This window comes from Gadus chalcogrammus, chromosome 21 (assembly GCF_026213295.1).
Source record: "Gadus chalcogrammus isolate NIFS_2021 chromosome 21, NIFS_Gcha_1.0, whole genome shotgun sequence".
NCBI lineage: Eukaryota > Metazoa > Chordata > Actinopteri > Gadiformes > Gadidae > Gadus > Gadus chalcogrammus.
In genome coordinates, this window is record NC_079432.1 from 7,436,015 (window position 1) to 7,462,401 (window position 26,387).

The 26,387-nt window shown below is 46.5% G+C and overlaps 3 protein-coding genes across 9 annotated transcripts in view; 1 reads left to right on the plus strand and 2 right to left on the minus strand.

The window, feature by feature from the left end:
- Positions 1 to 12,534, minus strand: part of ino80 (INO80 complex ATPase subunit) — a 39,851-nt gene extending 27,317 nt beyond the window's left edge. The window contains exons 1-21 of one of the 6 annotated variants that reach the window (XM_056581183.1): positions 12,323 to 12,534; positions 10,904 to 10,970; positions 10,432 to 10,622; positions 10,016 to 10,167; positions 9,732 to 9,799; positions 9,279 to 9,425; positions 8,999 to 9,119; positions 8,027 to 8,232; positions 7,875 to 7,928; positions 7,282 to 7,485; positions 6,596 to 6,782; positions 6,313 to 6,380; positions 5,973 to 6,170; positions 5,508 to 5,588; positions 4,412 to 4,507; positions 3,706 to 3,765; positions 3,254 to 3,396; positions 2,625 to 2,709; positions 2,139 to 2,256; positions 1,764 to 1,849; positions 351 to 518 (exon numbers count right to left, since the gene is read on the minus strand). In XM_056581183.1, the coding sequence (XP_056437158.1) occupies positions 351 to 518; positions 1,764 to 1,849; positions 2,139 to 2,256; positions 2,625 to 2,709; positions 3,254 to 3,396; positions 3,706 to 3,765; positions 4,412 to 4,507; positions 5,508 to 5,588; positions 5,973 to 6,170; positions 6,313 to 6,380; positions 6,596 to 6,782; positions 7,282 to 7,485; positions 7,875 to 7,928; positions 8,027 to 8,232; positions 8,999 to 9,119; positions 9,279 to 9,425; positions 9,732 to 9,799; positions 10,016 to 10,167; positions 10,432 to 10,580 (2,391 nt within the window). In that variant the 5' untranslated portion in view covers positions 10,581 to 10,622; positions 10,904 to 10,970; positions 12,323 to 12,534. Of the gene's footprint in view, positions 1 to 350; positions 519 to 1,763; positions 1,850 to 2,138; positions 2,257 to 2,624; positions 2,710 to 3,253; positions 3,397 to 3,705; positions 3,766 to 4,411; positions 4,508 to 5,507; positions 5,589 to 5,972; positions 6,171 to 6,312; positions 6,381 to 6,595; positions 6,783 to 7,281; positions 7,486 to 7,874; positions 7,929 to 8,026; positions 8,233 to 8,998; positions 9,120 to 9,278; positions 9,426 to 9,731; positions 9,800 to 10,015; positions 10,168 to 10,431; positions 10,623 to 10,903 lie in introns of all 6 variants that reach the window. The other 5 variants (XM_056581185.1, XM_056581181.1, XM_056581184.1 and 2 more) reach the window with 5 other exon arrangements.
- Positions 12,535 to 13,101: 567 nt separating this feature from the next.
- On the minus strand, positions 13,102 to 19,797 carry vps18 (VPS18 core subunit of CORVET and HOPS complexes). 2 transcript variants are annotated; one of them, XM_056581326.1, is made up of 10 exons: positions 19,586 to 19,797; positions 19,329 to 19,478; positions 19,048 to 19,189; positions 18,755 to 18,846; positions 18,091 to 18,341; positions 17,170 to 17,523; positions 15,772 to 17,037; positions 15,241 to 15,450; positions 14,721 to 14,957; positions 13,102 to 13,972 (listed from the first exon to the last, which is right to left on the minus strand). In XM_056581326.1, exons 2-10 carry the CDS (start codon positions 19,429 to 19,431, stop codon positions 13,676 to 13,678), a joined length of 2,952 nt encoding a protein of 983 aa, XP_056437301.1. In that variant the 5' UTR covers positions 19,432 to 19,478; positions 19,586 to 19,797; the 3' UTR covers positions 13,102 to 13,675. The 2 variants fall into 2 exon arrangements, with proteins under 2 accessions (XP_056437301.1, XP_056437300.1); XM_056581325.1 differs by having other exon boundaries at positions 19,329 to 19,795.
- Positions 19,798 to 20,116: 319 nt separating this feature from the next.
- rhov (ras homolog family member V) lies at positions 20,117 to 23,181 on the plus strand. The gene is made up of 3 exons (XM_056581327.1): positions 20,117 to 20,525; positions 20,641 to 20,699; positions 21,083 to 23,181. The coding sequence occupies exons 1-3, from the start codon at positions 20,324 to 20,326 to the stop codon at positions 21,527 to 21,529; spliced, it is 708 nt and encodes a 235-aa protein (XP_056437302.1). The 5' UTR covers positions 20,117 to 20,323; the 3' UTR covers positions 21,530 to 23,181.
- Positions 23,182 to 26,387: the final 3,206 nt, after the last annotated feature.

Consider the following 26,387-nt stretch of genomic DNA (forward strand, 5'->3'; position numbering starts at 1 on the left):
CCTTTTCATCCATCACTGACCGTGACCTGAGGGAGGCTGAATGTGTCAACTTCCCGCTAGAAAGCTTAATATCCTCACTCACACAACATTTTTCCTCATGTACAGAAATAACTCTGCAGATGTTGTTTTGGACTAAAGGCTGAAATATGTCTGATAATTTATTCAACAACTAAGTAACCATTACAATGGACCTCAAAAATAAGGAAAAAAAACAAGAAATGTGAACAAAATGATTGGGTTTGGTATAAATAAAACGTCCGATCCATCCCCTAACCCTTGGGTTGGGGTAAGGGGGGAGGCTCTTTAGGTGGGAGTATCCGGAGGCGGTGGGGTGGGGGTGGGGGGGCTACCTTGCGGAACTGCATGACCAGGTTCATGAGGGAGGAGGTGGTGTTGTGGGACTGCTGGGCCGTGCCCATGGACGACTGCAGCAGGTCCTCGATGGAGATCTTGTTCCTCAGCGCCTGGTACAGGAGACGCTGGCGGCACGTCAGCTGGCAGTAGGTCAGGATCTCGATCTGGACACCCGAGAGGAGCAGGACGAGGAGGAGGAAGAGGACGAGGAGGAGGAGGAGGTGGTCAGACTTAAGGACTGGTACAACCTGCACGTTGTTTTCTATGGCCGATTCCGATGACAGATAGGGTCAGGGAGTATACGCTCTGGCAGAGCATAGAAATCCATTTTTTATAATGGCTTTAGCTTCTGTGCTTCTGTGCTTCATGGCAGGGAACAGCAGCTCGAAACTGAGCAACAGCAGAAATTGTGGACCATGACCGTGACCTTTCAAACGCTTTGTAGGCGAATAGTCACAGAAGAGAAACAGAAAAGCAAAGTTCTGTTATGAATTTTAGATGAGATACAAAAAGGCAGGATGCCAGAAAGTAGAGAAAATGAAAGCAAGTGAACTGTGGTGTTGGGGTTTCTGTCTTGTTAACCGGGAAGAAAATGAGAATAAAACCGCGTTGAGGAAAAAGTATATGGGCAGACAGGTCAGTATGCAGGGGTGAAAAAAGGAAAAGTGACAAAGACAGATGTGGGGGGGTGGTGAACATTGTGATGGGTCCCAAAGAATGTGTATGTGTGCGTGCATGTGCGTCCATCTGAAAGAACAACTGTGTGTGTGTGTGTGTGTGTGTGTGTGTGTGTGTGTGTGTGTGTGTGTGTGTGTGTGTGTGTGTGTGTGTGTGTGTGTGTGTGTGTGTGTGTGTGTGTGTGTGTGTGTGTGTGTGTACGTGCATGTCCTTCCGTCTGAAGGAACAAGTGTGTGTGTGTGTGCGTGCCAAGAGAGACAGGGAGAAAGCGTCAGTTAAGGCATCTGTCACGAGGATCTGCCAACGCATGCATCACTCATGGCTTATTACAACCTTCCCAGAGAGAGGCAGAGGGATGGAGCTACTGCAACTACAGGAGGAGAACAAGAGCTTGGATGCTATACGATCCAAAGCTTCATGTGGCGAAAGACAAGGGAGTAATAAGAAACCTTGGCCTTCAGCAATTCTATTCTAGGGAATTTGGATTGCATAAAAACCGAATGTGTTATTGTATTTGATTATATGGGAATATTTTTCTATCCACTGAAATACATACATTTTATAACCAAAACAATATAATACATTTTAACTATTTGGTTATAGCATTAAAACAATATGGTTCACAACTGTATTTGACAACCCAAATTGAATGCAAAACATAGAGTCCTAATTATCTTAATTTTTCCCATCTTATCCGATGACATCAAGCGTTGTTTGTCTCTCTCTCCTACCTTGTCGGACAGCTCGTTCTCCACGTCCTTCTTGATCCTGCGCAGCATGAAGGGCTTCAGGATCATGTGGAGCCTGGAGAGCTGGTCTGCGGAGCACATCACACAACACACACGCAACCCATCAGCCGGGACGCTGCTGAGGCCACACCGTCAGGTGCCAAGGGAACGCAACAAAGATGGCGGTGCAGTCCACAGCGACATTCACAAGGGAATCAGTGATGCCCTGTTCTTGCCGTTGGTTCAGAGGACCCAAGAAAATTATGAACATTTCGACGTGTGGTAAAGTGGCCATCGGAGAGTATCGACCAAAAAAGGAGTGGCGGACGGGGACAAATGAATGAGATGGTTAAACGGGGCCGGAAAAAGCAGACTCACTCTCGTCGATGGCGGACTTGTTCTCGGCGTGGCTCTCGATGTCCCTTGAGAACCACTCGTTGAACTCGTCGTGGGAGTCAAACAGGGTGGGCATGATGAAGTGCAGCAGGGCCCACAGCTGAGAGACACGGCAGCGCCGCAACAACACATGGCTGTCAACAACCCTTCCCCCATCACCGCCCCACACAGACGCACAGACCGAGTCACACACGCATTCCACTAAGGCAGCAGGCACACCCATGTGCAAGTGAAGTCTGTCACTTGCAACACACACACACACACACACACACACACACACACACACACACACACACACACACACACACACACACACACACACACACACACACACACACACACACACACACACACACACACACACGTGCAAGTGCGTTGTTACACATCCAAACACAATCACACACACAGACATACATACATGACACACATACATATTCCTTAGAACACACAGCATGGATTCACACTCACCTCAGCCATAGTGTTCTGAATGGGCGTCCCGGTGAGCAGTAGACGGTTTCTACAGTGGAACTGCAGTAGGATCTTCCAGCGAACACTGAAGACACATCGCAGTGGAGGGAAACAGTTAGAGGGGGGGGCGTCCAACAGCACTATGTAGTGGATCAATGGGATGGGGCACAGATCCAGACCCCACGCCCAGAGTGTGTGTGTGTGTGTGTGTGTGTGTGTGTGTGTGTGTGTGTGTGTGTGTGTGCAGTGTTTCCCACAGAAATTTTGGAGACTATGGGGGGGGGTGGGGGGGTATGGAGCGATTGTTGACCGGGGGGGGGGGGGGGTATGGAGCGATTGTTGACGGGGGGGGGGGGGGGGGTTGTATGTCTTCAACTTCGTCTGAGCAAAAAAATAATAATAATAAAAAAAAAAAAATTATAATAATAATAATTCATGTGCACGCAGAGACTATGGCGGCCGAAATTAGACTATGGCGGGGCGCCATAGTCTCGTCGATGTGTGGGAAACACTGTGTGTGTGTGTGTGTGTGTGTGTGTGTGTGTGTGTGTGTGTGTGTGTGTGTGTGTGTGTGTGTGTGTGTGTGTGTGTGGGTGTGTGTGTGTGTGTGTGTGTGTGTGTGTGTGTACCTGGTGCTGCTCTTGAGGGCCTGAGCCTCATCCAGGACCATATACTGCCACTTGACCCTCTGGAAGTACTTGACATCCTGGACCACCAGCTGGTAGCTGGTGATGACCACGTGGAACGGTGCATCCTTGGTGTACAGGGTTTTCTACGCACGCACACATACACATACAGACAGAGAGACGCACACAGATATCGACATGCAGAGACGCACACATAAACATATATACAGAGAGACGCACACAGACATCGACATACAGAGACGCACACATATACATATAGCAGAGAGACACACATATAAAAAGACAGACAGAGAAGGAAAAAGAAGGAAGGATATGGATGAAAGGTTACCGTCTGGAGAACTGAGGATACTGGCAATTCTCATATTACAGGGTCCCCATAGCTTGAGACATCAGCTATGACCGTCTGACCATATCCGCATTCATCTCTCCCTCACCTGGCTCCAGAACTTCCGGATCACCTTGCGGTCGTGAGGGTTTCCCCAGTACGGCAACACCTAACAGGGGGACACAACGTTAGGAAAGACCCGCATGGGATTTAATCATTTTCCCCCCAAACATGATTTCCCACTTTATGGCGCTGTTGATACAAAATGAAATGAGAAACCATTTGCCCATAATAAATCATTTAACACCAACCCGCTTCATTGTTTTAAGTGCCTGCGTTCAAGGGTTCAGCGGTCTTATCGCGCGCTTGCGTAATAGGAGCTTTTCACACCTCATTAGCCAGACAGAAACCCGTTGATTTACTGTACGCTGTATTTACGGCACTTGTTAGACGCTTGATACCCGAGTTTGACAGATGGCGCCGCCGTCGGCCAAGCGACAATGCACTACATGCTTTCCATCCGAACCGGATCGCATGTAAAGACACGCAGGAGGAAAAACAAAAGAAAACAACACTCATGTATCGCTTAAGTAAGTCAACACAGTGACCGATTAACACCGCGATACAACACTGCCCCCAGGTGGAGTGCTTTGGACACTGTCGAGAACAATGTAGTAGCGTATGGAAGTCAAATAAAAAGTGCTTTTCTTGGCTAATATCAAGTACTACATTGTTCTATGAGAACCACCGGAGGAGTGTGCCATTGAAAGCGAGGGCTGCAGGTGTTTCCGTCTGAGGGAATAGGGCTCTCTCACCTTGAATTTGGGCACGAATCGGGTGAACTCCTGGTGCCAGTTGTTGAGCGTGGAAGCTGGGGAGATGATCAGGAACGGACCCCAGATGTTCTCACGCTAGACAAGAAAACGACACACACACACACACAAACACACATATATAGCGTGAGCAGCATGAACAGGTGTGTGTGCATGTGTGAGTGTGTGTATGTGTGTCGCAGCGTGTGAAAAAACTCCTGCCTGTATGCGTGCGTGCGTGCGTGCGTTCGTGCGTGAAGGTGCATGTGTGTGAACATACATGTGGGCACCCAAAGACAGGAACCGGTGAGGCAAAGTGCCGTGTGTCTTCCTGTGCGATGAGTGCAGTGAGAGGGGACAGAGCTGTACAGCGCAGAGGGGAACAGGGACCGCTGGCCACAACAATGAGACGAGCCCAATGAATCACTCAGTGACAGGGATGAAAAGGATGCAGGTGTGGAGAGAAGCTGATTCGTGGCTTTTTTTCTTTTTTCAAGCCTTGGATTGAAAGCCGGAACGATTTAATATTCCACATAAAAGTGAGGAGGAATTTTGTTTAGGGAGGGAGGGAGTGTGCAAGCCGAGTCAGGTCGGCGAGTTCAGAGAGTTTGGTGATTGAGTGAATTGAGTCCAGTGAAGGAGAATCCATCTTTTAATCATTTAAGCTCTGTTTTTTCGTCAGGTTGTGTTATCTAGCCGCCCCATGGTTAACTAGTGTGACCTAGTTCCCCTTTGTTAACCTTTTGCCTGGGGTGAATCGGTCACAAGGAACCACTTATCTACACGAGAAAAACTCCTGTATGTCAACATTTCCCTCACATGAAGTATGGACAAATGCACTGTGGGAAGGGGGTTGAAGCTGTGTCAAAAGGGTTGACTATTGTGCGCTTTATTGCATTTAGAAGTCTCATCTGCCCTTTCAAAGGAATAGCCACGATGGTCTGCTCGATCAGCCTAGTGTGTGAGTTGAGATGGTTGGGTGAGTTCAAATTATTTCAGTGAGTAGTAAGATCGTCCGTTCCTTAAGTGGAACCAGTTCAGTGAGTGAGTCGAGTCAGCGTAGAGGGTGAGTGAGTGAGGTACTGCCGTGATCCCTCACCTCCGCCAGGTGAGCCAGAAGCGCGATGCTCTGCACCGTCTTCCCCAGTCCCATCTCGTCTGCTAGGATGCCGTTGATGCCCTGGGGAACAAGACAGCTGGTTAAACGCAATGCAGTCAGTGAGACGTTTCGATGTCTGTTGAACAAGGAATATCCCAAAGCTGAAGAGGATATGGAAAACATGCCTAGATCAAGAAATGTGTGTGTGTCTTGAGTGCGTGTGTGTTTGTGTGTCTTGAGTGTGTGTGTGTCTTGAGTGTGTGTGTGTGTGTGTCTTGAGTGTGTGTGTGTCTTGAGTGTGTGTGTTTCTTGAGTGTCTGTGTGCGTCTTGAGTGTGTGTGTGTGTCTTGAGTGTGTGTGCGTGTGCGTGTGTGTGTGTGTGAGCACTCGAGCACTGGGAATTGCAGCCAGTCCTCTTCTTTGGGATTTGAATGGGACCACTAGGGCGTGTGACGTGGACCTCACCTGCTCGTAGAGGTTGGCCAGCCAGTTCATGCCCTTGAGCTGGTAGCCCTTGAGCTTCCCGTTGAAGCAGACGGGCTGCGGGATGTCCTCGCCGGCCTGGATGGACGGGTTGGCCAGGCTGTAGCTGTCCCCGAACCCGGAGCCCGACCCGGCCGCCGCACTGCGGCTGTCCTTGGTTTCGTCGTCAAACGTCCGCGTCTACGGGGAGAGACGTGGGACATGAGGAAGCCTCTTTGTGTGTGTGTGTGTGTGTGTGTGTGTGTGTGTGTGTGTGTGTGTGTGTGTGTGTGTGTGTGTGTGTGTGTGTGTGTGTGTGTGTGTGTGTGTGTGCTCATCATACCTTCTCCTGATGAATTTGGTAGGCCTCTCTAGCATTCCTCAGAGCCTGGGACTTGTAGAATCCACTATCTGCAGTAGAAAAATACAATGAACAACAAAAAATGCAAATGGCTTTCATGACAATTCATCGCATTTCGGAGACACGCGTAAACAATCAATCTCTAGCATCCGAGACACAGCAAGACACCAGCCATATGCTTTGATCCAGCTCCTTTAAAGTGGTACTTTAATGCAGCAGACACAACACAAGGAGCTCCACATCTTCGCGTCGGTGGCGTTCGTACCGTAGTCTTCCTGGCCCACGGTGAGCTTCACGGCTCCGCCCGCGTCCGTCTGTCTTTGCGCAGGAGGGGGGTCTTCCAGCTTACTCAGGATCTCCTCCGGGGTCATCTCCCCCTTGCCTCCCATGAAGTGGGCGTACAGCTCCGTCTGGGTGATGAGGAAGTTGAGCTTGCGCTGCTGACGCTTGGCCTGGACACGGGGAGAGAGTGGAGTAAAAGGCAATAAAAATAAGACGGTATTGCAATGAATTCCGAAGGATGTTGAAAATACAAACAAATAAAGAAACAACAGGATGGGGCTATGAGACTGAGATGCGGCGGTTTGTCGCACTCTGTCGCTAGGCTGCTTCCTTCGCTAGATGAAACATTAGATGACGTTAATATCCACAATCAGACAGAGAATCCATGAAGAACGAACGTTATTTTTGTAGTACTAATCAAGGAGCGGAGTCAAGCCGCATATCCGGGGTCGGGTCGCGGGTTGCTTTCGGAAGGTGATTTTGTCATGTTTATTTCTAAAGTGGCCTTTCTACACTGTGTTGATCTTTAGAACCTCTACTGGTCGACATAGAGAGAAAGAAAGCAAAACAAGATTTGTCTGCCATTCGGATTGATGATATCCATCTGAAGTCTGCCTTGTGAGACCAACACAACACCCAGCGGGAGACCCCGGGGCCGGGGACACCCACCTCCCTCATCTCCTCGTCCAGCTTGCGCTGCTCCTGCGCCTCCTTCTCGGCCCGCTTGCGGTGCTCCTTCTCCACCTTGTCGTACTTCTTCCAGTAGAGCATCATCTCCTTGGTGAGGCGGCGAGCGCGCGGCAGCGTCTCCTTGCAGTTCTTCTGCGCCTGGATGGCCGCCCGCCGCACCTCCCGCATGCACTGGTGGGCCAGCTGAGGGAGGGCGAGAGAGGTGAGGGAGGGGGAGAGAGGTGAGGGAGGGCGAGAGAGAGGGCGAGAGAGAGGTGAGGGAGGGCGAGAGAGAGAGTGGTGTGAAAGAGGGTGAGAGAAAGGGGGGTATGAAGAATGTTTCCGGAAGACTAGCAGATTTTTCGATCATCCTACCGTTACAAAATGTTAGTGTAACCAATTCATATATAAAGAAAATTGTTAAGTGTAAATAAAACTATGTTTTCTTTGGAAAAACATATGGGTTTACGATCATTGTTAAGCTAATTTTTTTTTTATCCCCAAACTAAAGGATTGAATAAATAAATGTAATATTATTGTGTTACCCAAATTCCTGAAGGTTATGCATTTTAGGCTTTCAACCTTAGGCTTACCTTTTTAGAGTTGGTCAAGACCAGGTTCTTGGCTGAGGTTTTCTGCTTGAACGTCTGTGAGTTAAAAATAACAGAGGAAGACATCAGGAATTAAAAAGGTCTGGAAATGAGTAGAAATCAACTCTTTCCTTTCTTTAGGACATCGAGCCTACCTTTGGTATCTCTTTCTTGGCAATGGTGAGCCACACTTTCCTCCGCCGCGCGTTCAACTGCTCGATGGTGAGGTGCTTCTTCTTCACCACGGGCAGCGGGGCATCATGGGAAAACTTGGCAAAGACTTTGTTGACGTACGGACGGCCCTCGTCCATGAAGTCCCCCTCTCCACGTTTCTTCTTCTTTTTCACCTTCTTCAGTTTGGCTGACAGAGGAGGGAAAAACAAAAATATTCATGTGAAAAAAACGAATAGTTTCAATGTAACAATGAAGACGTGTGTTTAAAATGGGTACTGCAGTGCAGATTCACAACATTGGAGTTGTCTCTGCCTGCACCCTCTTGCCCAGAATCAAAGCTCATGCAGGTTGCCAGGTTGGGGACACCAAACGAACCGGAGCCGAGCACAACATTATATTTTGACAATAACAAGAGACAACGACGAGTCTCACACTGTAATCGGATCAGCTCTAGCACAGGTTTGCAATTTACTTATTGTTTTCAAAATGAGCTCATGTTGCATCCGACTTGAAAGCCTTCTAGGCTCGACAGCTTTGCCATCTTTCAAATACACACCCAAGATACACCCTTCGTTTCAGCTCGGCTCTAGTCATGTAGCTTTGTCGAAAGAGGACGAGGCTACTCAGGTCAGAAAGAAACAATTACAAATTCAGTTCATCCAGTTGGTTTGCTTGCTTCCATGGCTGCATCCGTGTTTGTGTGCCAATTTTTTTCATATCTGGCAACCCGGGGTACTCAGAATGTGAATCATAACCCACATGCCAAAATAAACAAACATTGTGATCCGGAACGGAAATTTTGAAGGAGAACATACTGGCTTTACCATTGTTATCAGACCGAGACGCCAGTATTCCGCCTTTTAATGTCTCCATAATCTCAGGCGACATATGGATTTAGGCGACATAAGGATCTAGCAAAGTCGACTGTAATCTCTTGACCCTCTCGGCAGTACCTTTGAATTTCTTCTCATCCTTGATTTTCTTCTTCTTTGGTCCCAGGAGATGGCGCTGTTGTTCGTAGAAGGGGTCATGCGTGGAGAGGAGTCCAGTGCTGTAGTACTGATACTGGTGAAGCTAAAATAAAAAGAAATGCAAAAGTGTAAACGCGAGTGTGTGTTTGAGAGTGTGAGGGAGAGTGAAATTGAAAGTGTGTGAGTGTGAGTGTGAGTGTGAAGTGTGTGAGTGTGAGTGTGAGTGTGTGTGTGTGTGTGTGTATGTGTGTTACGGCCCTACCTCTCGGTCGGAGTGGAACTTGCTCTGGTGCAGCCTGGTATGCCGGTGCAGCTTCAGCATGTCGTGGAGCTCCTCCTGGGACAGGCTGAAGTCGGAGTCGTCCGAATCCGTGTCCGAATCCGAAGTGTCGTCGCTCAGCAGGATGCTCTGCGACCACAAGACACAGGAATCAGGAAGACGGAAACTGCTGAGGCGTCTGATAGATGGAGGCCTCTCAATAACATGTTTCGAAAAAACGTTGGTGCAGGAGATTTTGTTTTGGCTTTGTTTATTTTGGAACAGCAATTGGTACTGTGAGTTTCAAGAGGGAAAAAGCTACCGTTATTTTGAAACAGCTGCATGTAAGGACAGTTGTTTTAATACGTACATGATCCTAACATTTGCATCAGAACCAATGCACAGGAAGTGGCTTTCATATGATTCATGTGCCTACGACAAAAAAAATTAAAATACCTTGAGCCATTTCCTGTTTTTCTTCAGCTTGGAGAAATTGTACAGGCTGGCTTTGTCAGTCTTTGGGTCTGCACAGTCGAAAGGGAGTGAGAAAATTGGTATAATCAGTACATATACAAGCCTCACCCTCACATCAATCCTGAAGGGTGAGCATACTCTTGAGGGCATAGGGTCATAGACCTGCAGTTTGTCACAATTCAAAAAATGCAATCAATCTTAAAAAGTGTGTTGGGGTTGGCTGTAAAATAAATCAGTGGACTAGTCGTCATAACAGGACGGCTCACCCTTGCCTTGCAACAGGACGCCATTGAGCGGCTTGGCATCGTCCAGACTATCCTCTGGATCACATGGCTCCTCTTTGCACACTGCGTGGTGATTGGTTGGCTCAAAGGATAGCCCCTCCCCCAATGATCCCTCACTGTCATCACTTTCATCACTAGGGCATAAAACACAAAACCACAATGAGACCACCCATATTGTGTTCAAATCCCATACACCATAGATTCTACTCCAGTCTTGTAGACAAAATAATATACAGGGGTGAACTCCATACGTACCCATAGCCTAATCACTACTTTTGACGATAAAAACTCTTTCTAAAACACCTCTAGATGTCTGGAAAGGCTACAATAGTCATTAAATAATTTGGGCAAACACTCGTCATGCCATCGTCCTCCGAACTGCACACAGGGAGTCGTACCTGGTGATGTCTTTGTTGTAGATGGTGGCCGTCTGACGCAGGAAGCTGTCTAGTCTTAGGGACCGCTCCAAGCGCTGCAGGAACAGAGGCTTGGCCAGGCCAGAGCCTCCGGAGGCCCCAGCCTCCAGTGGGCTCTGCCCTGTCGCCATGCAGCCCACAGGCACCTCCGACTAACAGACTGGGACCTCCTGCTGGTGCGGAGGGAGGGAGCGCTTTGACATGGTGGAAAACTGAAGCCATTATCTTTAGAATCATCTTCGATAAAACATTTCAATCAACCAATTACTACGTTCAAAACGATGAAAAATATGATATAGCTGATAATAAATACTTGAAATATGCATTAGTTTACTAAGCATACAGAGGATCAAAGAGTCAATATTGAGTTGTTAAAAAGGAGGTTCAAGAAACAAAACATGTGTGAGCCATCACTGAGAATCAGCTTATATAAAAAAAAAAGGGGAAGGTCTACCTTTGGGATTTGAGATGTCATTATTCTTGATTCCATAATCCGCAACCACATAAAACAGGTGGATGGTCTACAGATTGGGAAAAATACAACAAAGTATTGTTTTATTTTCTATTGAGCAACTGTGACACTGATACTAGACACATTCTTTATATTTCCCTGTGCTTAACAAATTATGCTAACAAAACCTTTATAATAGCATTGCACAAAGGCAAACATGGAAAATGTATTGATTATAATATAGTAAATATTGTATAGTATATTCTAAAACTAGCAGCTAATTGTAGGGCAAGTACACACATCAACCAATGATGGCTTTGTTGTACATAATACAGCAATGACCCTATTCGTCAATTGACTGCTGTATATACTTAGAATCATTATGATTGAAACGTTAAAAATATATAGTTATAATTTACAGTTTAGAGTATCTTAGTCTGAGGTTTAAACCGATTTTCTGACATGAATTTATTAGATCTAAATCAATTTCTTATCTTCATTATTGAAACAACAAAGCAATGTGTTTATGAATGAAATTGTGTGACGTTGTAATGATATGGGGTCCATTTATGGTGAAGACATGTTTGGCTCGTCAGTATCTGGAACACCCGTGACTTGTATATGCTCAGTTATATACAAAGTACACAAATTCTTCCAAATAAATTCATGGCTTCATATTGACAGTGGGCAGTACCAGCCATGGACGAGATAAGCAAATAAGTAAACAAAATCATTGATCGAAAATATTATTTTTTGTAGCATGGTGACTAAAATAATGAACACGAAAAGAAAAACACCATTGGTACATTGGTAAAGGGGTTAACCCTCTCTTGTGCCATTTACGCACAGAACTAGAGGGCAATATTGCTAAGCTAATAGTAGCATGAAGGCTAAGGCTAGCTACTTTACACTCACACACACAGTGCACCCGATCAACGATAGCGAGGGGTCAAGGCGCTGTGTAAAGGCATTGCATGTTGTTGCCATTATCCTACCAAGCAGTTTATTATGTCTAAAAAATGTCTAGTATTTTACACCAGACCCTCATACCTTTGTCCTATTACTTTGGCTACCCAGCTATCTTGCTTATGCATTATAACCCATCAGCTGTCCTAATTCTGACAACTTTTCGGGCTGATGACTTCTCAATACCCTATTTTGAAGTATCCAAATCGGGTCTGTCTCTTTAAGGCCACCACGTCCGTGCTCTTTTACAGTTATAACAACGTTTAACGTATGGTCGGTGTTGGGCCGGCTAGCTGTTGTGCTGCGACGGCAAGGCCGCGAAGCCCGCAGCCCGTGCCCTTGGTTCGGGCACGAGGTGGGACTCGGTTGCCTGGTCCCCATGTTCTAATTCTTTTCCCTCCCGGCCATCTTCCCCCGTAGCTCCTTCGCCATAACAACCGCTAAGGACTATCTCACCTTGGCCCCGTGTCCCCCTTTTAGTCTCTCTCGATGCTGCTGCCGACTCACAGTTCTCGGACTCCAAAATGGCGGTTTGGGTGAACGACTGAGTCTGTGAGCTTTGAGTCGACAGCAGTAGAGAGGCGGCCACTTTCTGTTACAGAGAGAGCAGGGACACGACGCCATGGCGAGGATACAGCAAGGGAAGGGTCGCTTAATCAACTTCAGAGATCGGGTCGCTCTCTTGTCGCTGTTTTATGCGAATTAGCAGCGGCTGAAGTGTCAGAAAATAGAATTATAAGATAATATTGCAACTCTATCCTAGTATATGTCATATTAAAGTATATATGTAATTTCCCCAAATATTAACGAACTTGGTCTGGCTTTGATTAGTAGCGTCTAGTCATCACGGAGTTTACCGAACAACGTGTTACGTCATTAAAAGGGAACTCCGTTTTAGGTATGCCTCGCACTGACAGCAGTTTATTATTTCTGAGTTGTTTCCTATGAATATTTTTATGTATTTTTCACTAATACAAATAATGTTACAATAAAAAAGATTATACAATATTACTGTATTGTGAAGTTCACAGGCAAAGAAGGCTGTAACTTCTGCCTCTTCTCCAAAAATCGGAATGGTTTGTATCAATTGGGCTGAAAGTCATTATAATAAGGGAATATGTGTATAACATTCATACAAATGTATAGTATTGCCTTAAAACATACAAAAACTAAACTTACATATCAAATCAAATATAGACAGGTAAACAAAGGAACAGGTAAATACAGAGAAACCTTATACTTAACAAATTCATTTATTAAATATTGATTACACCGTCAGACAAAACATGAAAATGACAATTTTACATTTGCACTGAAATGCTGAAGAATGAAGGATTATTTATTATGACTTTGTTATTATGGTTTATTAGGCTTTGAAGAGACCGGAGCACGACTCAGATTTATAGGAGACGGTAAACATACTAAGTGCAATTTAAGCTTTTACCAGAATACAAGTGCATGAGCTAAATACGCGTGCAGCCAACTTCTGGCAGAATATGACCACAAATTCGACTGCCCTTGGCAGGAGTATGGATCAGGCACAAACGAGGAGAGCTCAAGCAGGGCGTCACACAAGCACATTTCCTCAGACGTAAATTCTGCTTTGCAACGTCAATCTCCCAGAAGACAGGAGAGCTTGATGGATAAGCCTTGAGCACTGCTAGCATCATGAGCATTTTCTGTAGATCTCAAATGAAGCCATCGTAAGCTTTAAGCGTCTCTCGAATATTCCGTGTGAATGGCTAATTCATACTTCAAATCAGCACGTAAATTAATCTTGGGGAAAATCCCCTCACATTAGTTTTGGAATCATAGCCAGCTCGCTTTCTCCTCCTCAAACTTCTGGGGATCGATGAAGGGCTTGTCGATGGACTTGATCATCAGTTCGCCACAGTACACGCACTCAGACGCGATGACGTCGTCGATGTCCGACTTGATGGTCTCACGGCTGGTGCCAGTGCTGGCCTTGCCCAGGCTGGCCGTGTCGCTCTCCTCTTTGGGGGGTGGGCGGTGGCGGGACTTGGAGGCCTGGGCGGTGGCAGCCAGCTTCTTCTGGAGGTCCTCCAGGCGGTTCTGCTTGAAGGTCGACAGGTGGGGGGTCACCTCCTGCAGAATGGCGGGAAGAGACGGAGAATGTATGTGAGCGATACAAATCTGATTTACCCCAAACTAGAACAATGACTCCATGTTACTGATTACTTATTGTGTTGTGTTTGAATTTATATTTTTTTTTCATCTTTCTGAAATGATTAAAGGATACCAATGCATAACACCTTATTTACAGAAGAAAAACATTAATCATAATATTTAAATACCCGTTACATGCTTTTGTCAGAAGCTGTATTCTGAACCCGTCTCTCCCTAAAAGGTCATTGTATCCAGGTGACCATATGCTTGGTACTCAGTGTTTACCCATACATGCATCCTGCTGGATTACTTGCGCCACTGCAATCAGCCATTACAAAAAACCTAATATATATATATATAAAAGAAACGTATAATGTTGAGCACCAAAAATGCTATTCATTTAACTTAAATATCATATTGCTGGACTCCCTCGATTTTGAGTAATTATTGTCATTGAAAAGATTGTGTTTCTTTGGTGAATAGCAAAATAGGGTTCTCCTCTAGAAGAATAAAAACCGTATTATGGTACTGTAGGCGTATTAGCTTGTGTCTTAAGACTAAATGTACAAAGCAGAAAGAGAAAAGGTAACAATTAAAGCAAGTAAGCCTACATAGCGTCCTTCACACACACTTCAGCACCATTGCTGGCTAAATAGGGGGAAACACTGTTACTCATTCAGGGAGTACCAAGCAAGGAGCCCTCCCCCTTGGTATTGAAGGCGTGTACCTGGATGAGGCAGTCGTAGTGGAACATGTGTCCACACAGGAACAGGTAGAAGGGTCGGTTCAGCAGGGGGAAGTCGCAGGCGGCGCACTTCTCCTGGGACTCCACCACGCCGTACTTGTTCCTCATCTCCTGGATGTCCTCTCGGATGCGCTTGGCGCTCTCCGTGGCCTCCTCCATCTCCTGCTTCAGCTCCTCTATGTGGTGGTTGTACTCCGCCAGCGAGCCGCAGATGGCCTCCTGGGGGGGAGGGAGGGAGTGATGGAAATAAAGGAAAGGTTTTGTTTTTAAGAAAAACTAAATCTCGAAAAGATCCATTTCAATGTTAATGCAATGTATGTGCAATTTATGGCATACAGCATCAACAATTTGACATAACCAGTGTTTCCCAGAGAAGATGCGTTCTATCCCTGATTCTGGGCTAAATAAAATACATTGCTTATGCTTGGGGTTTGATTGGAGCGTTCTCTCACTCTTTGACCAATCAGAGGCCACCCGTGAAAGGAGGCGGCTCCGTACGGACCTTGAAGTGATCGATGGTGACGAAGTCGGGGAAGAAGGGCAGGATGTCCTCGATCTTCAGCAGGTTGCAGCTGGACAGACAGTTCATGGCCTTCTTCACGTCCTTCTCCTCCTGCACCACGTGGCGGGCGATCTTCAGCCACAGCTTCTTCCTCAGCTCCTCGTCATCCTCGGGTAGGTCGGCGCAAGACTTGGCCAGGTCCACGTCCACCTGGCGGTGAGACGAACACACGTGATGAGATAAAAGATAATTAAACCATAAACCCATGGTTTCATCATGGAGATTAATTGGATCTATAATATTGAACTGCTTTGACTGATAACCAGAATTAACATCTCTTCCCACCTAATCAATGCGTCAATGTAATCGTAAGATAAAATCATCAAATCTATGAAATGATTATCTGCCGATACAGGAGATAAACAATAAAAGTCCATCCAAAATTATTTGAAAGCCTCTTTTGCAACAAGCATATCGAATACAGCTCCGCCCACAACACCGCCCATGAGATATGACGTAAACATCACTCACTTGCAGTGCCAGGTCCACAGCCTCCTCATAGAGCTCCATGATCTTATACACCAGCACACAGGCCTCCAGGTAGCCGTGCTCCGCGCACAGCCTGAGGGCGTACTTCAGGTCATAGTGGATGTCCGAGGCGTGGGTGCCTGCCTGCTCCAGGTACCACAGCAGGGACTCTGGCTTGTACTTGGCGTACAGCGAGAGCAGGTAGTTATGAATGGCCTCCTCCGTCACCGTCAGCTGGTACACGCAGAACTCCATGTAGCGGATGGTCTCCTTGATCTGCTGCGTGCTGCCCATCTGGCTGTAGTTCATCAGCGCCGGGATCAGCTTCTTGGGGTCCAGCCGCTTGCCCATCTGGATCCAGGCGTCCACCACCTTCTTGGGGATGTGCTGCATGAGCACGGGCGAGAACTTGTAGAAGAGCTTCTCGTCGCAGTGCTTCGAGAGCACGTCCAGCGCCGCGCCGTAGTCGTCGTGCTGGCAGTGGTGCGAGATCACCCGCTCGTAGTCCTGCATCACCACTGAGAAGTACACCATGTCGTCCACGTTGCCGTGGCTGGCCAGCAGGTCGTAGATGGTGGTGCGGTTGTTGAAGAGGCACTCCTTGTGCTTGGCGCTGCCCAGGAAGACGCGGAACTCCCCGCGGGTCTCCAGGAACACGGGGGCCGGGCAGTCGTCGCTCTCCAGCTGGCCCAGCCGGTTCAGGTAGAGCTCCGTCAGCCAGGTGACCAGCAGCGTGATCTGCGTCCTCTCGCCGGGCTTCAGGTTGTTGAGCTTCTTCAACAGGAACTCCTTCAGCGCGTCCTCCTGCTTGGCCTCGATGAACTTGAGCGCAATCTCCTCAAAGTAGTTCTGGGTCAGGGCGTAGCACTTGGCGCTCTCCAGGTAGCGCTTGTTCTGGAAGCAGTGCTCGGCCTCCCGGGCCAGTACCATGTCCATGCACTCGGGCCGGTCGCGGCAGTACTCCTTGGCCAGGTCGAACTTGCCCGTGCTCATGTACATCTGCCACACGTCGCGCGCCTCGCGCTGGATGTGGTAGCGGAAGACGGCGCGCTCGGTGTAGATCCAGACCAGGCCGCCCGCCGGGTCCTTGATCATCTTCTTCAGGGGGCCGAACTTGTCGGGGAAGACGTCCTCGTGGACCACCTGGCCGTTCAGCGTGCAGACGGCCTTGACCCGGTCGGGGAGCAGCAGCAGGAAGTGGAACTGGGTCAGCACGATGGAGATTGGCTTGTTCAGATCAAAGTCGATGTCGGACGTGTATTCCCACACCTGAAAAGAGGCATCATTAAGCAATTGTCAAACATTGAAAGCATATCACTGTTATTTAAATGATAACCTCTAAAGAACCATATCACTCCACACTCCACAGTGACCTGAAGTTGATCTCCTCTTGAAGTCTACCTGCACATCGCTGAGCAGGGAATCGGGCCTGACGTAGTCCAGCTGACCGTAGAGGACTCCGTTCCCCATCATCCAGGCGAAGGCTTTCGGGGACGAGCGCAGCTTGGACGTGTAGAAGGTTATCTCGCTGTATCCCATGTTGACGGGGAACTCCTGGAAGCTGGGCAGGAGGTCCTGGTTCTGGCTGAAGATGGAGCTGTAGCCCTGCTGCTCTGAGCCCTCCGCCACCTTGCCCACAAACTGGAAGAGCCGCTTGCGGGTGGTGGCGATGATGAAGACCTTGTTCTCCAGGCCCCGCTCCACCTCCAGGCAGCAGACCGGTGCGGGCCTACCGTCCTCCTCCAGGGAGTGGACCTACATCCAGGAGAAGGAGAAGGGATAAAAGGAGTCATTCGGTTGATTTTTATCAATTGAGTGGATAGAGTAGACTACTTAGGCATGGGGTGGCCCGAGTTGGAATTGAACCCTTAACCCTGGCAATGTCCACGCATTGAGCTATGTAGGACTAAAAGAAGAATATTTAAAAGAGAGAGTATTTAAAAGACATTTAACTGTTAGGTTTTTCAGGATTGAAGAAGTGCTGCTCTAGATTAACTGAGTACATTAAGCACATAATTAAGTAACCAGTGTGACTTTTAAAGTATAATTACATTGTAAGATCATGTGTCCAAGCATGAAGCATGTGCTTCAACAAATTGACTGTACAGAATGGATTCATTCATATTCCATGAATCTAACATGCATTTTGAATGGTCAAATTTCAAAGTGCTTTTCCATTGTGCCATTGTATAAGACAAGACTATAAAAGTAACAACTTTTTTGGAAAATGTTGTTAATTTATACTAAATAAATATAATAAATACATTATTATTTCTAAGGTGAAACGCACGCCAGTGAATATCAAGGATTTGTCTCTCGGACCTGTCTGAAGTATTGGTCTGGATTGGTGTTGAAGAGGCTGCCCTCTGTGGCGGATATCTCTGCCTCGAAGATGGCGCCCTGGCTGGTGCCAACCAGGATTGGCCCTGTGTTGGTCTCCGTGCCCAGCAGTTTGTTCCAGCCCACGCTCTCGATGAGGTGGCCTCGCCAGCGGGACAGACTGCGCACCTTCTGGGTGTTCCTGTTCAGATAGAGGCACTCGCTACTGCTCAGGCTGATCAGCAGATGGGAGCCTGCAAGAGACAATAAGGGGAGGAATAGAATTGTTATTGTTGTTGGTTGAACTGTTCTAGGTCCGAGAAGGATATTTTTGTTGTTTCTCTAAAAAGATAATGATTGACAAAATTGAGTTCAGAAACAGAAATGTTCTGCCTGTTATTAAAATAATAATTGAGTTCATATTAATGAGCAATTATTATTGTACTACTGTCTGAAAACTAGGCCTATATACTGACTACTTATGACTACTTGCTATAATGTCAATATATTCACACAAAATAGAAATATAATAAAATAAAATGTAACACTAAAGACTATACGTATCCTAGCAGAAATAATTAGCATGAGGCCTATCCTGCAACGTAAACACAACAACATGGCATAATGTGTGTGGTATCCTTAATTAATGTTAAACTATGTTGTTTACCTGAGGGATCCAGGAACAGTTTATGTACTTTACAATCATCTTTCCGTCCCATTTCCATCTGGTTAGGTTGATCTGGCTTGGCAAGGTCAATCCTGAATAGAATACAGTAGTTAAATATACCAATAATAGTAGATTAATCATTCAGCAAATTATGCAAGGGTATTAAGAAGTCCTAGACATTTCCAGTAAATAAAGTGTATGCTACAATTCCCTGGAATCCTGATTCCATCCATGTGTTGTCTGTTCATTAATGGCCGTTAAGATAAATATGCACGGTCAATTATGTAATTTACCTCAAAAGAGTGTCTTTTCCCAAGCTCATGCATAGTTGATTGTTGCATACTGCAAAGTGATTGATCTTTTCAAGGTGGGAAAAGTCGATTCTTTGCTTGGTGAAAATCGGCTTTTCCTCCTCAAGTCTCACGTTTACGAAGCCTGGGGAACAGAGGAGTCATTCAGTGAGACAATGTTATTGAACATTTCTAGGAATATTTAAGCATGGGTTGTATCGAATACTGTCGGAGTATGTCTGTCTGTCTTTATTATGAGCTCCGAAAGACAGAAAAGGACGAACCTGAATGAGTGATTCCGATGTTGGCAGCTGCAAGGCGGCTACGCTGTTGTGCAGATTGCCTTGTATTTTGTGAGTCCTCATATTCATCAAGTATTGAAGCCATGGTGCAACTATGGCCCTTTTTATAACGAATACATTAAGAGAAATTGCCTGAAAACCATAAGAATCCGGACACCAGCATGAGAAACCTAGGATGTCATGGCAAGACTATCGCCCATTAGCCGATCCTTGAATGGACAGATTGGAGCTTTTCTTACCGTGCTTCAATAATAAATATACAGTCATTGAAAGAACACACGTAGGCTGTAGCACTAAACTATGATCACTTAATACATTTGTCCAAATCGAAACGTAAATACAGCTAGCTTAGCTTCTACTGGTAGTCCTGGGTGGAAACGTCAGGTGATGCATTCGAGTCATGTGACCGAAGCTGATTTCTTGGCACTGTTCTGACACACGTGGGCGCAGTTTCTCCACATTTGGAGTCGTGTGGGTTTCTTATACAGCCGTGAGTATTACAGGCGACTTTAATTAATTTGAACATTTACTGTGAAACTTAACGTTAATTTAATAAAAAGTTATAAATAAACCCGAATATATAGTTATCTTGAAACGTACACTTATTATAATATATTGACATGTCCGGCTACTTCTTTATATCTTAGGGTTTATAGAGTCAACGACGACAATTTCAAACCAACTCTGAAATAAAGAAAGTTGCCGTCTGTGATGGATGAGTACCGAACAATGTTTCTAGCCAGGAAGCATTCACGCCTTATGTGCTCCGTGGGCGTGGTTATGCAAATCAGAACCTGTTAGAGCAGAAAGCTGTCCTAAAGCCCAAACCCATAGGTCACACTCGTCACTTCAAACTGGGCGACGCCATATAGCACCCGATAGGAGAGAGCTCGCACTACAGGGCTCTTAACAGGATAGCTTAGTTTTGAACAAATCAGTCCAAAGCTGCGTTTTAGATCGTTAATGTCCATCTCGACATGCCACCCCAAATGGAGTTTGTTTACGAATCTCGAGTGCCGTCTGCTTGCGGGCTCCCCGAAGAAGATGATGTGGAACCGGGGACCGTCAGTTGTATGTTGGTCGGGGATGGAGCCGTAGGGAAAACCAGTATGATCGTCAGCTACACGTCCAATGGATACCCCACGGAGTATCAACAAACAGCCTTTGACGTTTTCTCAGGTGAGACTAAACTTTTGTTCATAAAGCGGTTGGCATCAAAACATGTGATAATAACAAGTGTTGTAAGGGCATTATAAACAAACGTATTCAACCGATTTATCTTTGTTTCTGACAGGTCAGGTCCAGGTGGAGGGTGCTCCTATTAAAGTGCAACTATTGGACACGGCTGGACAGGTACGAATATTGAAACTTTATCCAAAGCAACTATAATCATTATGCGAATACACATTACATTAATCCACAGACATTTAATCTTAAATATACCAATATGGTTCAAATATCAAATGACCATTCAGCAACGTTAAAATGTTCCACATTATGAATGACATCTCAAAAGAGTGGGTGTCACTTAAGACACGTATCGAATGTTCAACCTGTTTCTTATTGTCATTTGTCTTTAAGTTTCTATTACCATCCTGAATTCAGATAATTCCATGCACACTTTGTTCCGCAATCCTCGCGCACACACCGCACAAGCCTATCACAAACAAAGCAAAGACCACAAACAGACCGGCTTATGACAGACTAACCGATCCATTGTTCCGATGCCTTTTCAGGAGGAATTCGATAACTTCCGGGCGCTGTCCTATGCCCACACGGACGTCTTCATCCTCTGCTTCAGCATGGTCAACCCCACCTCCTTCCACAACATCACCAAGAAGTGGGTGCCCGAGATCCGGGCGTACAACGCCTCGGCGCCCATCGTGCTGGTGGGAACGCAGTCGGACCTTCTGCTGGACGTCAACGTGCTCATCAACCTGGACCGCACCAAGGTCAAGCCCGTGCTCAACTCCCGGGCCAAGAGCATGGCGGAGAAGATCCGGGCGGCGGACTACATCGAGTGCTCCTCGCTCACCCAGAAGAACCTCAAGGAGGCCTTTGACGCCGCCATCTTCGCCGCCATCAAACACAAGACCCGCAAGGCCAAGAAGCGACGCTCCTCCGACCGCAGAGCCAAGGCTTTCTCCCGCTACAGCTGGAAGAAGTTCTTCTGCTTTATATAAACTCTGCTTTTTATGAACTCTAACCGAAAAAGCGTGGACATACAAACCCCATGGGTTGTGCGCATGAACTCTTATTTGAAAGAACTATTTTCTTTATTTATTTACTTGACTTGACTTTATCTGAACCCCCCGCCCCCCCCCCTCCTCCTGTTTCTAGTTATGTTAACGTTGCTCCTTAACATCTTGGCTAAAGATGAAAGCAACCTACCAGGACGGAAAAGTAAGCATTGGAAACCGAATCTGTTGGAATACTGAAAGGAGTGGTTTGTATCCGAGGAATCTGACTGCTTTCTAGACTTAACGGCCGTGAGTCGATACGTCACTATTCCCTGTTAGCAAATTCAGTTAGCATACCGACTGAGAATCAAACATCTTGCAACATTTGGAACATCAAACAGCGGCCTCTGCAAACCCAGCCTGACACAGGGACCTTGTCCTGAATAATAATCTTTCTAAACGCGGACCCCACACTCGGTGGAGGGAAGGTCAGACATGGAAATGCTATGAATTTGCATGCCCTCAATTGCTTCCACTCTCATGTCTAGAGTCCCCCTGCCCAGGTGTATGCATACATGCGGGATGTAGGCCTATTTGTCAACGAGGAAGAGAGAAGAGTGACGCAAAAGTGCATGAGCTACATGTATTGTAGATGTATTTTTCTCTCATTTCTTTGCGATTCCACCCTATTCACATGGACCAGGTGGGAGGCCGATGCATACGTGTGAGGTGCCAAAACGCTACCAGTGTGTGAAAGTCGCTTTCTTATTTTCTTGGGACCAAAGGTTGGCGCCAGATGTGATCAAATCTTTTGACTCAATCAAAACCCACCGCTACCACACTGTAAACACTGCACGTCCCCAAAAGTATTTATTTGCTCAAGAGACGAGCGGATGGGAGTCAACTTGTGTGATCACGCGATTTGAGTTTGTAGAACAATCACAAAAGATCAGAAACTTGTTGGGTTAATCTTCCGATTGAGCCGCGGGAACCGGTTCGTAGGATTTGAATCCTTTCCCATGTCTGAGGTGAAAGGGAGTATAGGAGGGGGGGGGGGGGGGGGGGGTGTAATCTCTGCCTTTTCATCCCTGTCTCTCTACAATCTGCATTTGTAAAGGGAAACACCGCTGGAGTCTTTAGGTCCAGCCTACTGTCCCCCCCCCCTGCCCCTTACTTAACACCGCCCTCCGCTAACACCACCCTCCCCTGCGCTACTTCCATGGGACATGGCCTCTTTGTTTGTATGTTCAATACACTCCTCCCTAACTCATCAACAACCTGTGACTTTTCAGGCTGTGTGTGTGTGTGTGTGTGTGTGTGAGTTACACTGTTTCACTTTGAATGTAGACACACACACACACACAAAGGCACACATGGAGTCAGGCTTATCGTTATGCTTCTTGTGGAAGTCAGTGTTATCTATCATTTGTTCTGTTTGTGTAAAACAGTTTTGTTGTTTGTCCAGAACTTCTTGTTTGTAAAATATGAAAGTAAAAAAACAGGATTGGAATAGAATATTTAATGGACTGGCAACGGCGTATACCATGAATTGTGTTTTTACTTTGAAATTGTGTCCTGTCAACCCTCCAAAAATGCTCCATCTCTCATGTGTTTGTATATGGAGGAAAATCAGCCAAATAAATGAAGTGCGAACTATGAACTCCTTGCCTTGTCTGCCGGTGATTTTAAGCGCAAAAAAGTACATGACCATTTATGTCCTGTGGGGTAATTAACAACTAATCGCTTATAAATTGTGATAGCGACCCATGCTTTAGACACAAGGGAAAATATCTTGTGAGGAAGTCTATTCAATGGTGAGCACTATTGAGTAGCCCCCCGCCTGTTATCTCCATGGTGTCTGCATAATCTCCATTGACCCTGCAGGTAGCTTTCCTGATCCAACCCCCCTGTCCAAGCATATGATAAGTGGCCCTATGGACCCCCGGCCGGGCACGGGGGCTGAGCCCTTCCCAATGGCTTCCACATGGTCAGCGCTATGCGGGGGCGGAGGGGGGGCCCCATGCTGGGGCCCCCCGAGGACCGTGACGGATTACGGCCCTCGAGAGAAGCCCGCAGCAGAGACTGGGAGATGGGGGTCCGCTCTGGGGGGGAGGGCGTGGCGGTGGTGGTCGTTGGCGGGGGGAAAAGCAGGGCAGAAAACAGGGGGGAAAATCCAGGGGAAAACAAAGACAATTGTAATGCAGTGGCCACACCACATATCAGTGCTGTAGATCGACTCAATGTATTATATTGTCATAAAAATATAGGTGTATAAATATTGTGTGTTGCTATAAAACAACTCATACTGCTTTTCTTTGAAACTAGTTTGATTTGACGTATTTTTTACTTGGAGCTGATAACATAGCTTCCGATTTTGTTGGTTCCTTTCTTTCTTGTTTCCCAATTCAAAGCATCATCTTTTGGTTTGCGTTTCACAACATGTGCAGCCGGCATGACGAGAAAAGAGCAAGGTCAACGAGAAGGGAGAGAGCGCAACGCTGGAGCTGACAGCTCTGACTCTGTCAGTCCACATGAGTCACCGATGAGTTAAACAAAGAGCCCCCTCCCCGATGGACCATAAGGCTGCCGTCACCCACGTCTGTTCAACCTGAGTCACCCCGCACAATACACATTTAATGTGTCAGACCTGAACATCATCGTTCATTTACCAACAGGGTAAGGCCCTACGGTCCGCTGCCCTGCTGAACTGTCCATAGGAAGGTAAACAGACAGAAAGGGAGAGATGTCGAGAGATGTATACTTTTTTTTCAACTGTCAATAATGTTTATGGAGATGGGAAAATATGTCATTCTATGGCCTAGTCCCAGGATATAGTTTGACTTTAAATCCATTTTTATAACTATTATTATTATCTTGCATCTTATGTTTGAATATCTTATTTTGTTTTTGGTGCTTCGGCAATGTACGTGTATGTTTTTCCATGCCCATAAACCGGAATCTTGGGAGGGGAAGAGAGAGAGAGAGAGAAAGAGAGAGAGACAGTTCCCACGCCTGGAGATTTTGCCATCCAACAAGTTTGAGACTGTTTCACCCTATTCACACTCTGACTACACTTTGACCTTTTTGACCTTGTTTTCCATCAAGCGCCCTAAAAGTCAGTCAGGTTAAGTCCTGGTTCTTTTCAAAGCTCCCTCTCTCTGAAAATACATCATGGTCATCAAATGGAGTCTTCAAAATAAACATATGTTCCTTCTTCTTCAAAGATGGTCCTTTCATCTTTTCACATCGAATCAAACCGCCTCTCCCGTGTGAAAGTGTTTGGTTTTTTGGTGTTACTGAAGAGCTAGCTTCCTACAGCTAGAGCTAGAGTATCCTCCCTCAGGGCTCAGGAGCCTTTGGTGGGTCAACAGGGGGGTTGTGAGACTTCCCTAAGCCGTAACAGATGAAGTCCTTGATTTGAGCCCTTGATTTACGAACTAAGAGTCAGGCTTCATCTGAGTCCGAAAGGTGAGCTGCGCCACACCAGCGAACGGCCTCAGGTAGAAACACCCGGGGAAACGCAGGCGAAGGCAATAGTGACATCATTGAGGCAACCTTAAATCACAAAGTCACAATTAGTCCTTTTCATCTACACACGCACGCCCACCGTGTGCATTGTCATAAAACAGGTAGGATTATTGTGCAACTGCAAGGGCCATGTCAGACAGGTTTCTAGTTCCCATGATGAGTCAATACCGACGGTGTGTTCCACGGTGCCTGCCCCTCCCCCTCCCCCTCCCTCCGTTCACCACCACCACCACCACGGTTGCCTCATGTCCCACATCCTTGCTTCCCAGCCCGCGGGGCCCTGCAGAAGAGGGGAGGCGATGGCGGCGCAGTCACTTACAGCTCTTTTTCCTCTGGCTCCCTGCCAGTTTCACTCACTGACTCGCTGGGTTTCACTGTAGACAAACCTTGGCAGTGAGTACCTGGGAATCAGCAGGTGGTCTGACTGGTCTGTCTGGCCAGGTGCAGCCTCATTGGCTGTAGCGCTCCCTCTCGGTTCCACCGGTCATCCGTCGTTGGCAGTTGAAACAGTTTTGCCTGGAGGGAGGCTCAGCAGCGTTATAGTCATCTTGTGCCATCTTGGCGAAGGTTCAAAGAGAGCGACGGTGAAAATAAGAACTAGTCTGGAACAATCACCGACCAAAACAATGAGTGTTTTGGGCGGTGATTGGGTAATACTGGTTTTGGAGACGATACCGTCTTAGAAGTTGGCTCATGTGGTGTTGTTGTGTGATTGGATCAAAACAGTCAGAAAGCTAATAATTAAATATATTTTACTTGCCAATGTATTTTAATGTTATGGAGCTTCTTGTGTTTTAAGTGCATGTCATAGCCTAAGGGTTTCCCTTAATGCATGGCGCTAATGAAAACAGCCTGCACTGTATTTTGTCTGTATCTGAGCCTGTGCTAATTTCCATGGCTGTTTATCTTAAAGGGTGATCCTTTTAGAAACACAGTGCTTTAGAAGCCCATGTGTTTGAATGGATTATGTCAGCATCAAAACCAGTAATTGCTTCTGTCGATGCAGAAACTGTTAGTTTCGGGTGTATGGCAGGGACACTGAAAGTGCTGACTGCCTTGAGGCAGCAGCACCGATTATCTCTGTTCCAAAAACGAGAGTTCGGTGCTTTGGGCATTTTTTGTTTTTATTGCAAGGAAAACCGCCTTGCAATTAACTGCAGACAGATGCATAAGCAAACACAAACCTCCCAAGATCATTTTGACAAATTCAGCCCCTTGAAGATACATGAGGCCCATAGGTTATTGGTTATATAACAATAATCGGTTTTACATAACAAGCGCACAAAGTTACTTTGGGGGAAGGGTGCGGGTGGGTGTGTGTCGAATCTCTGAG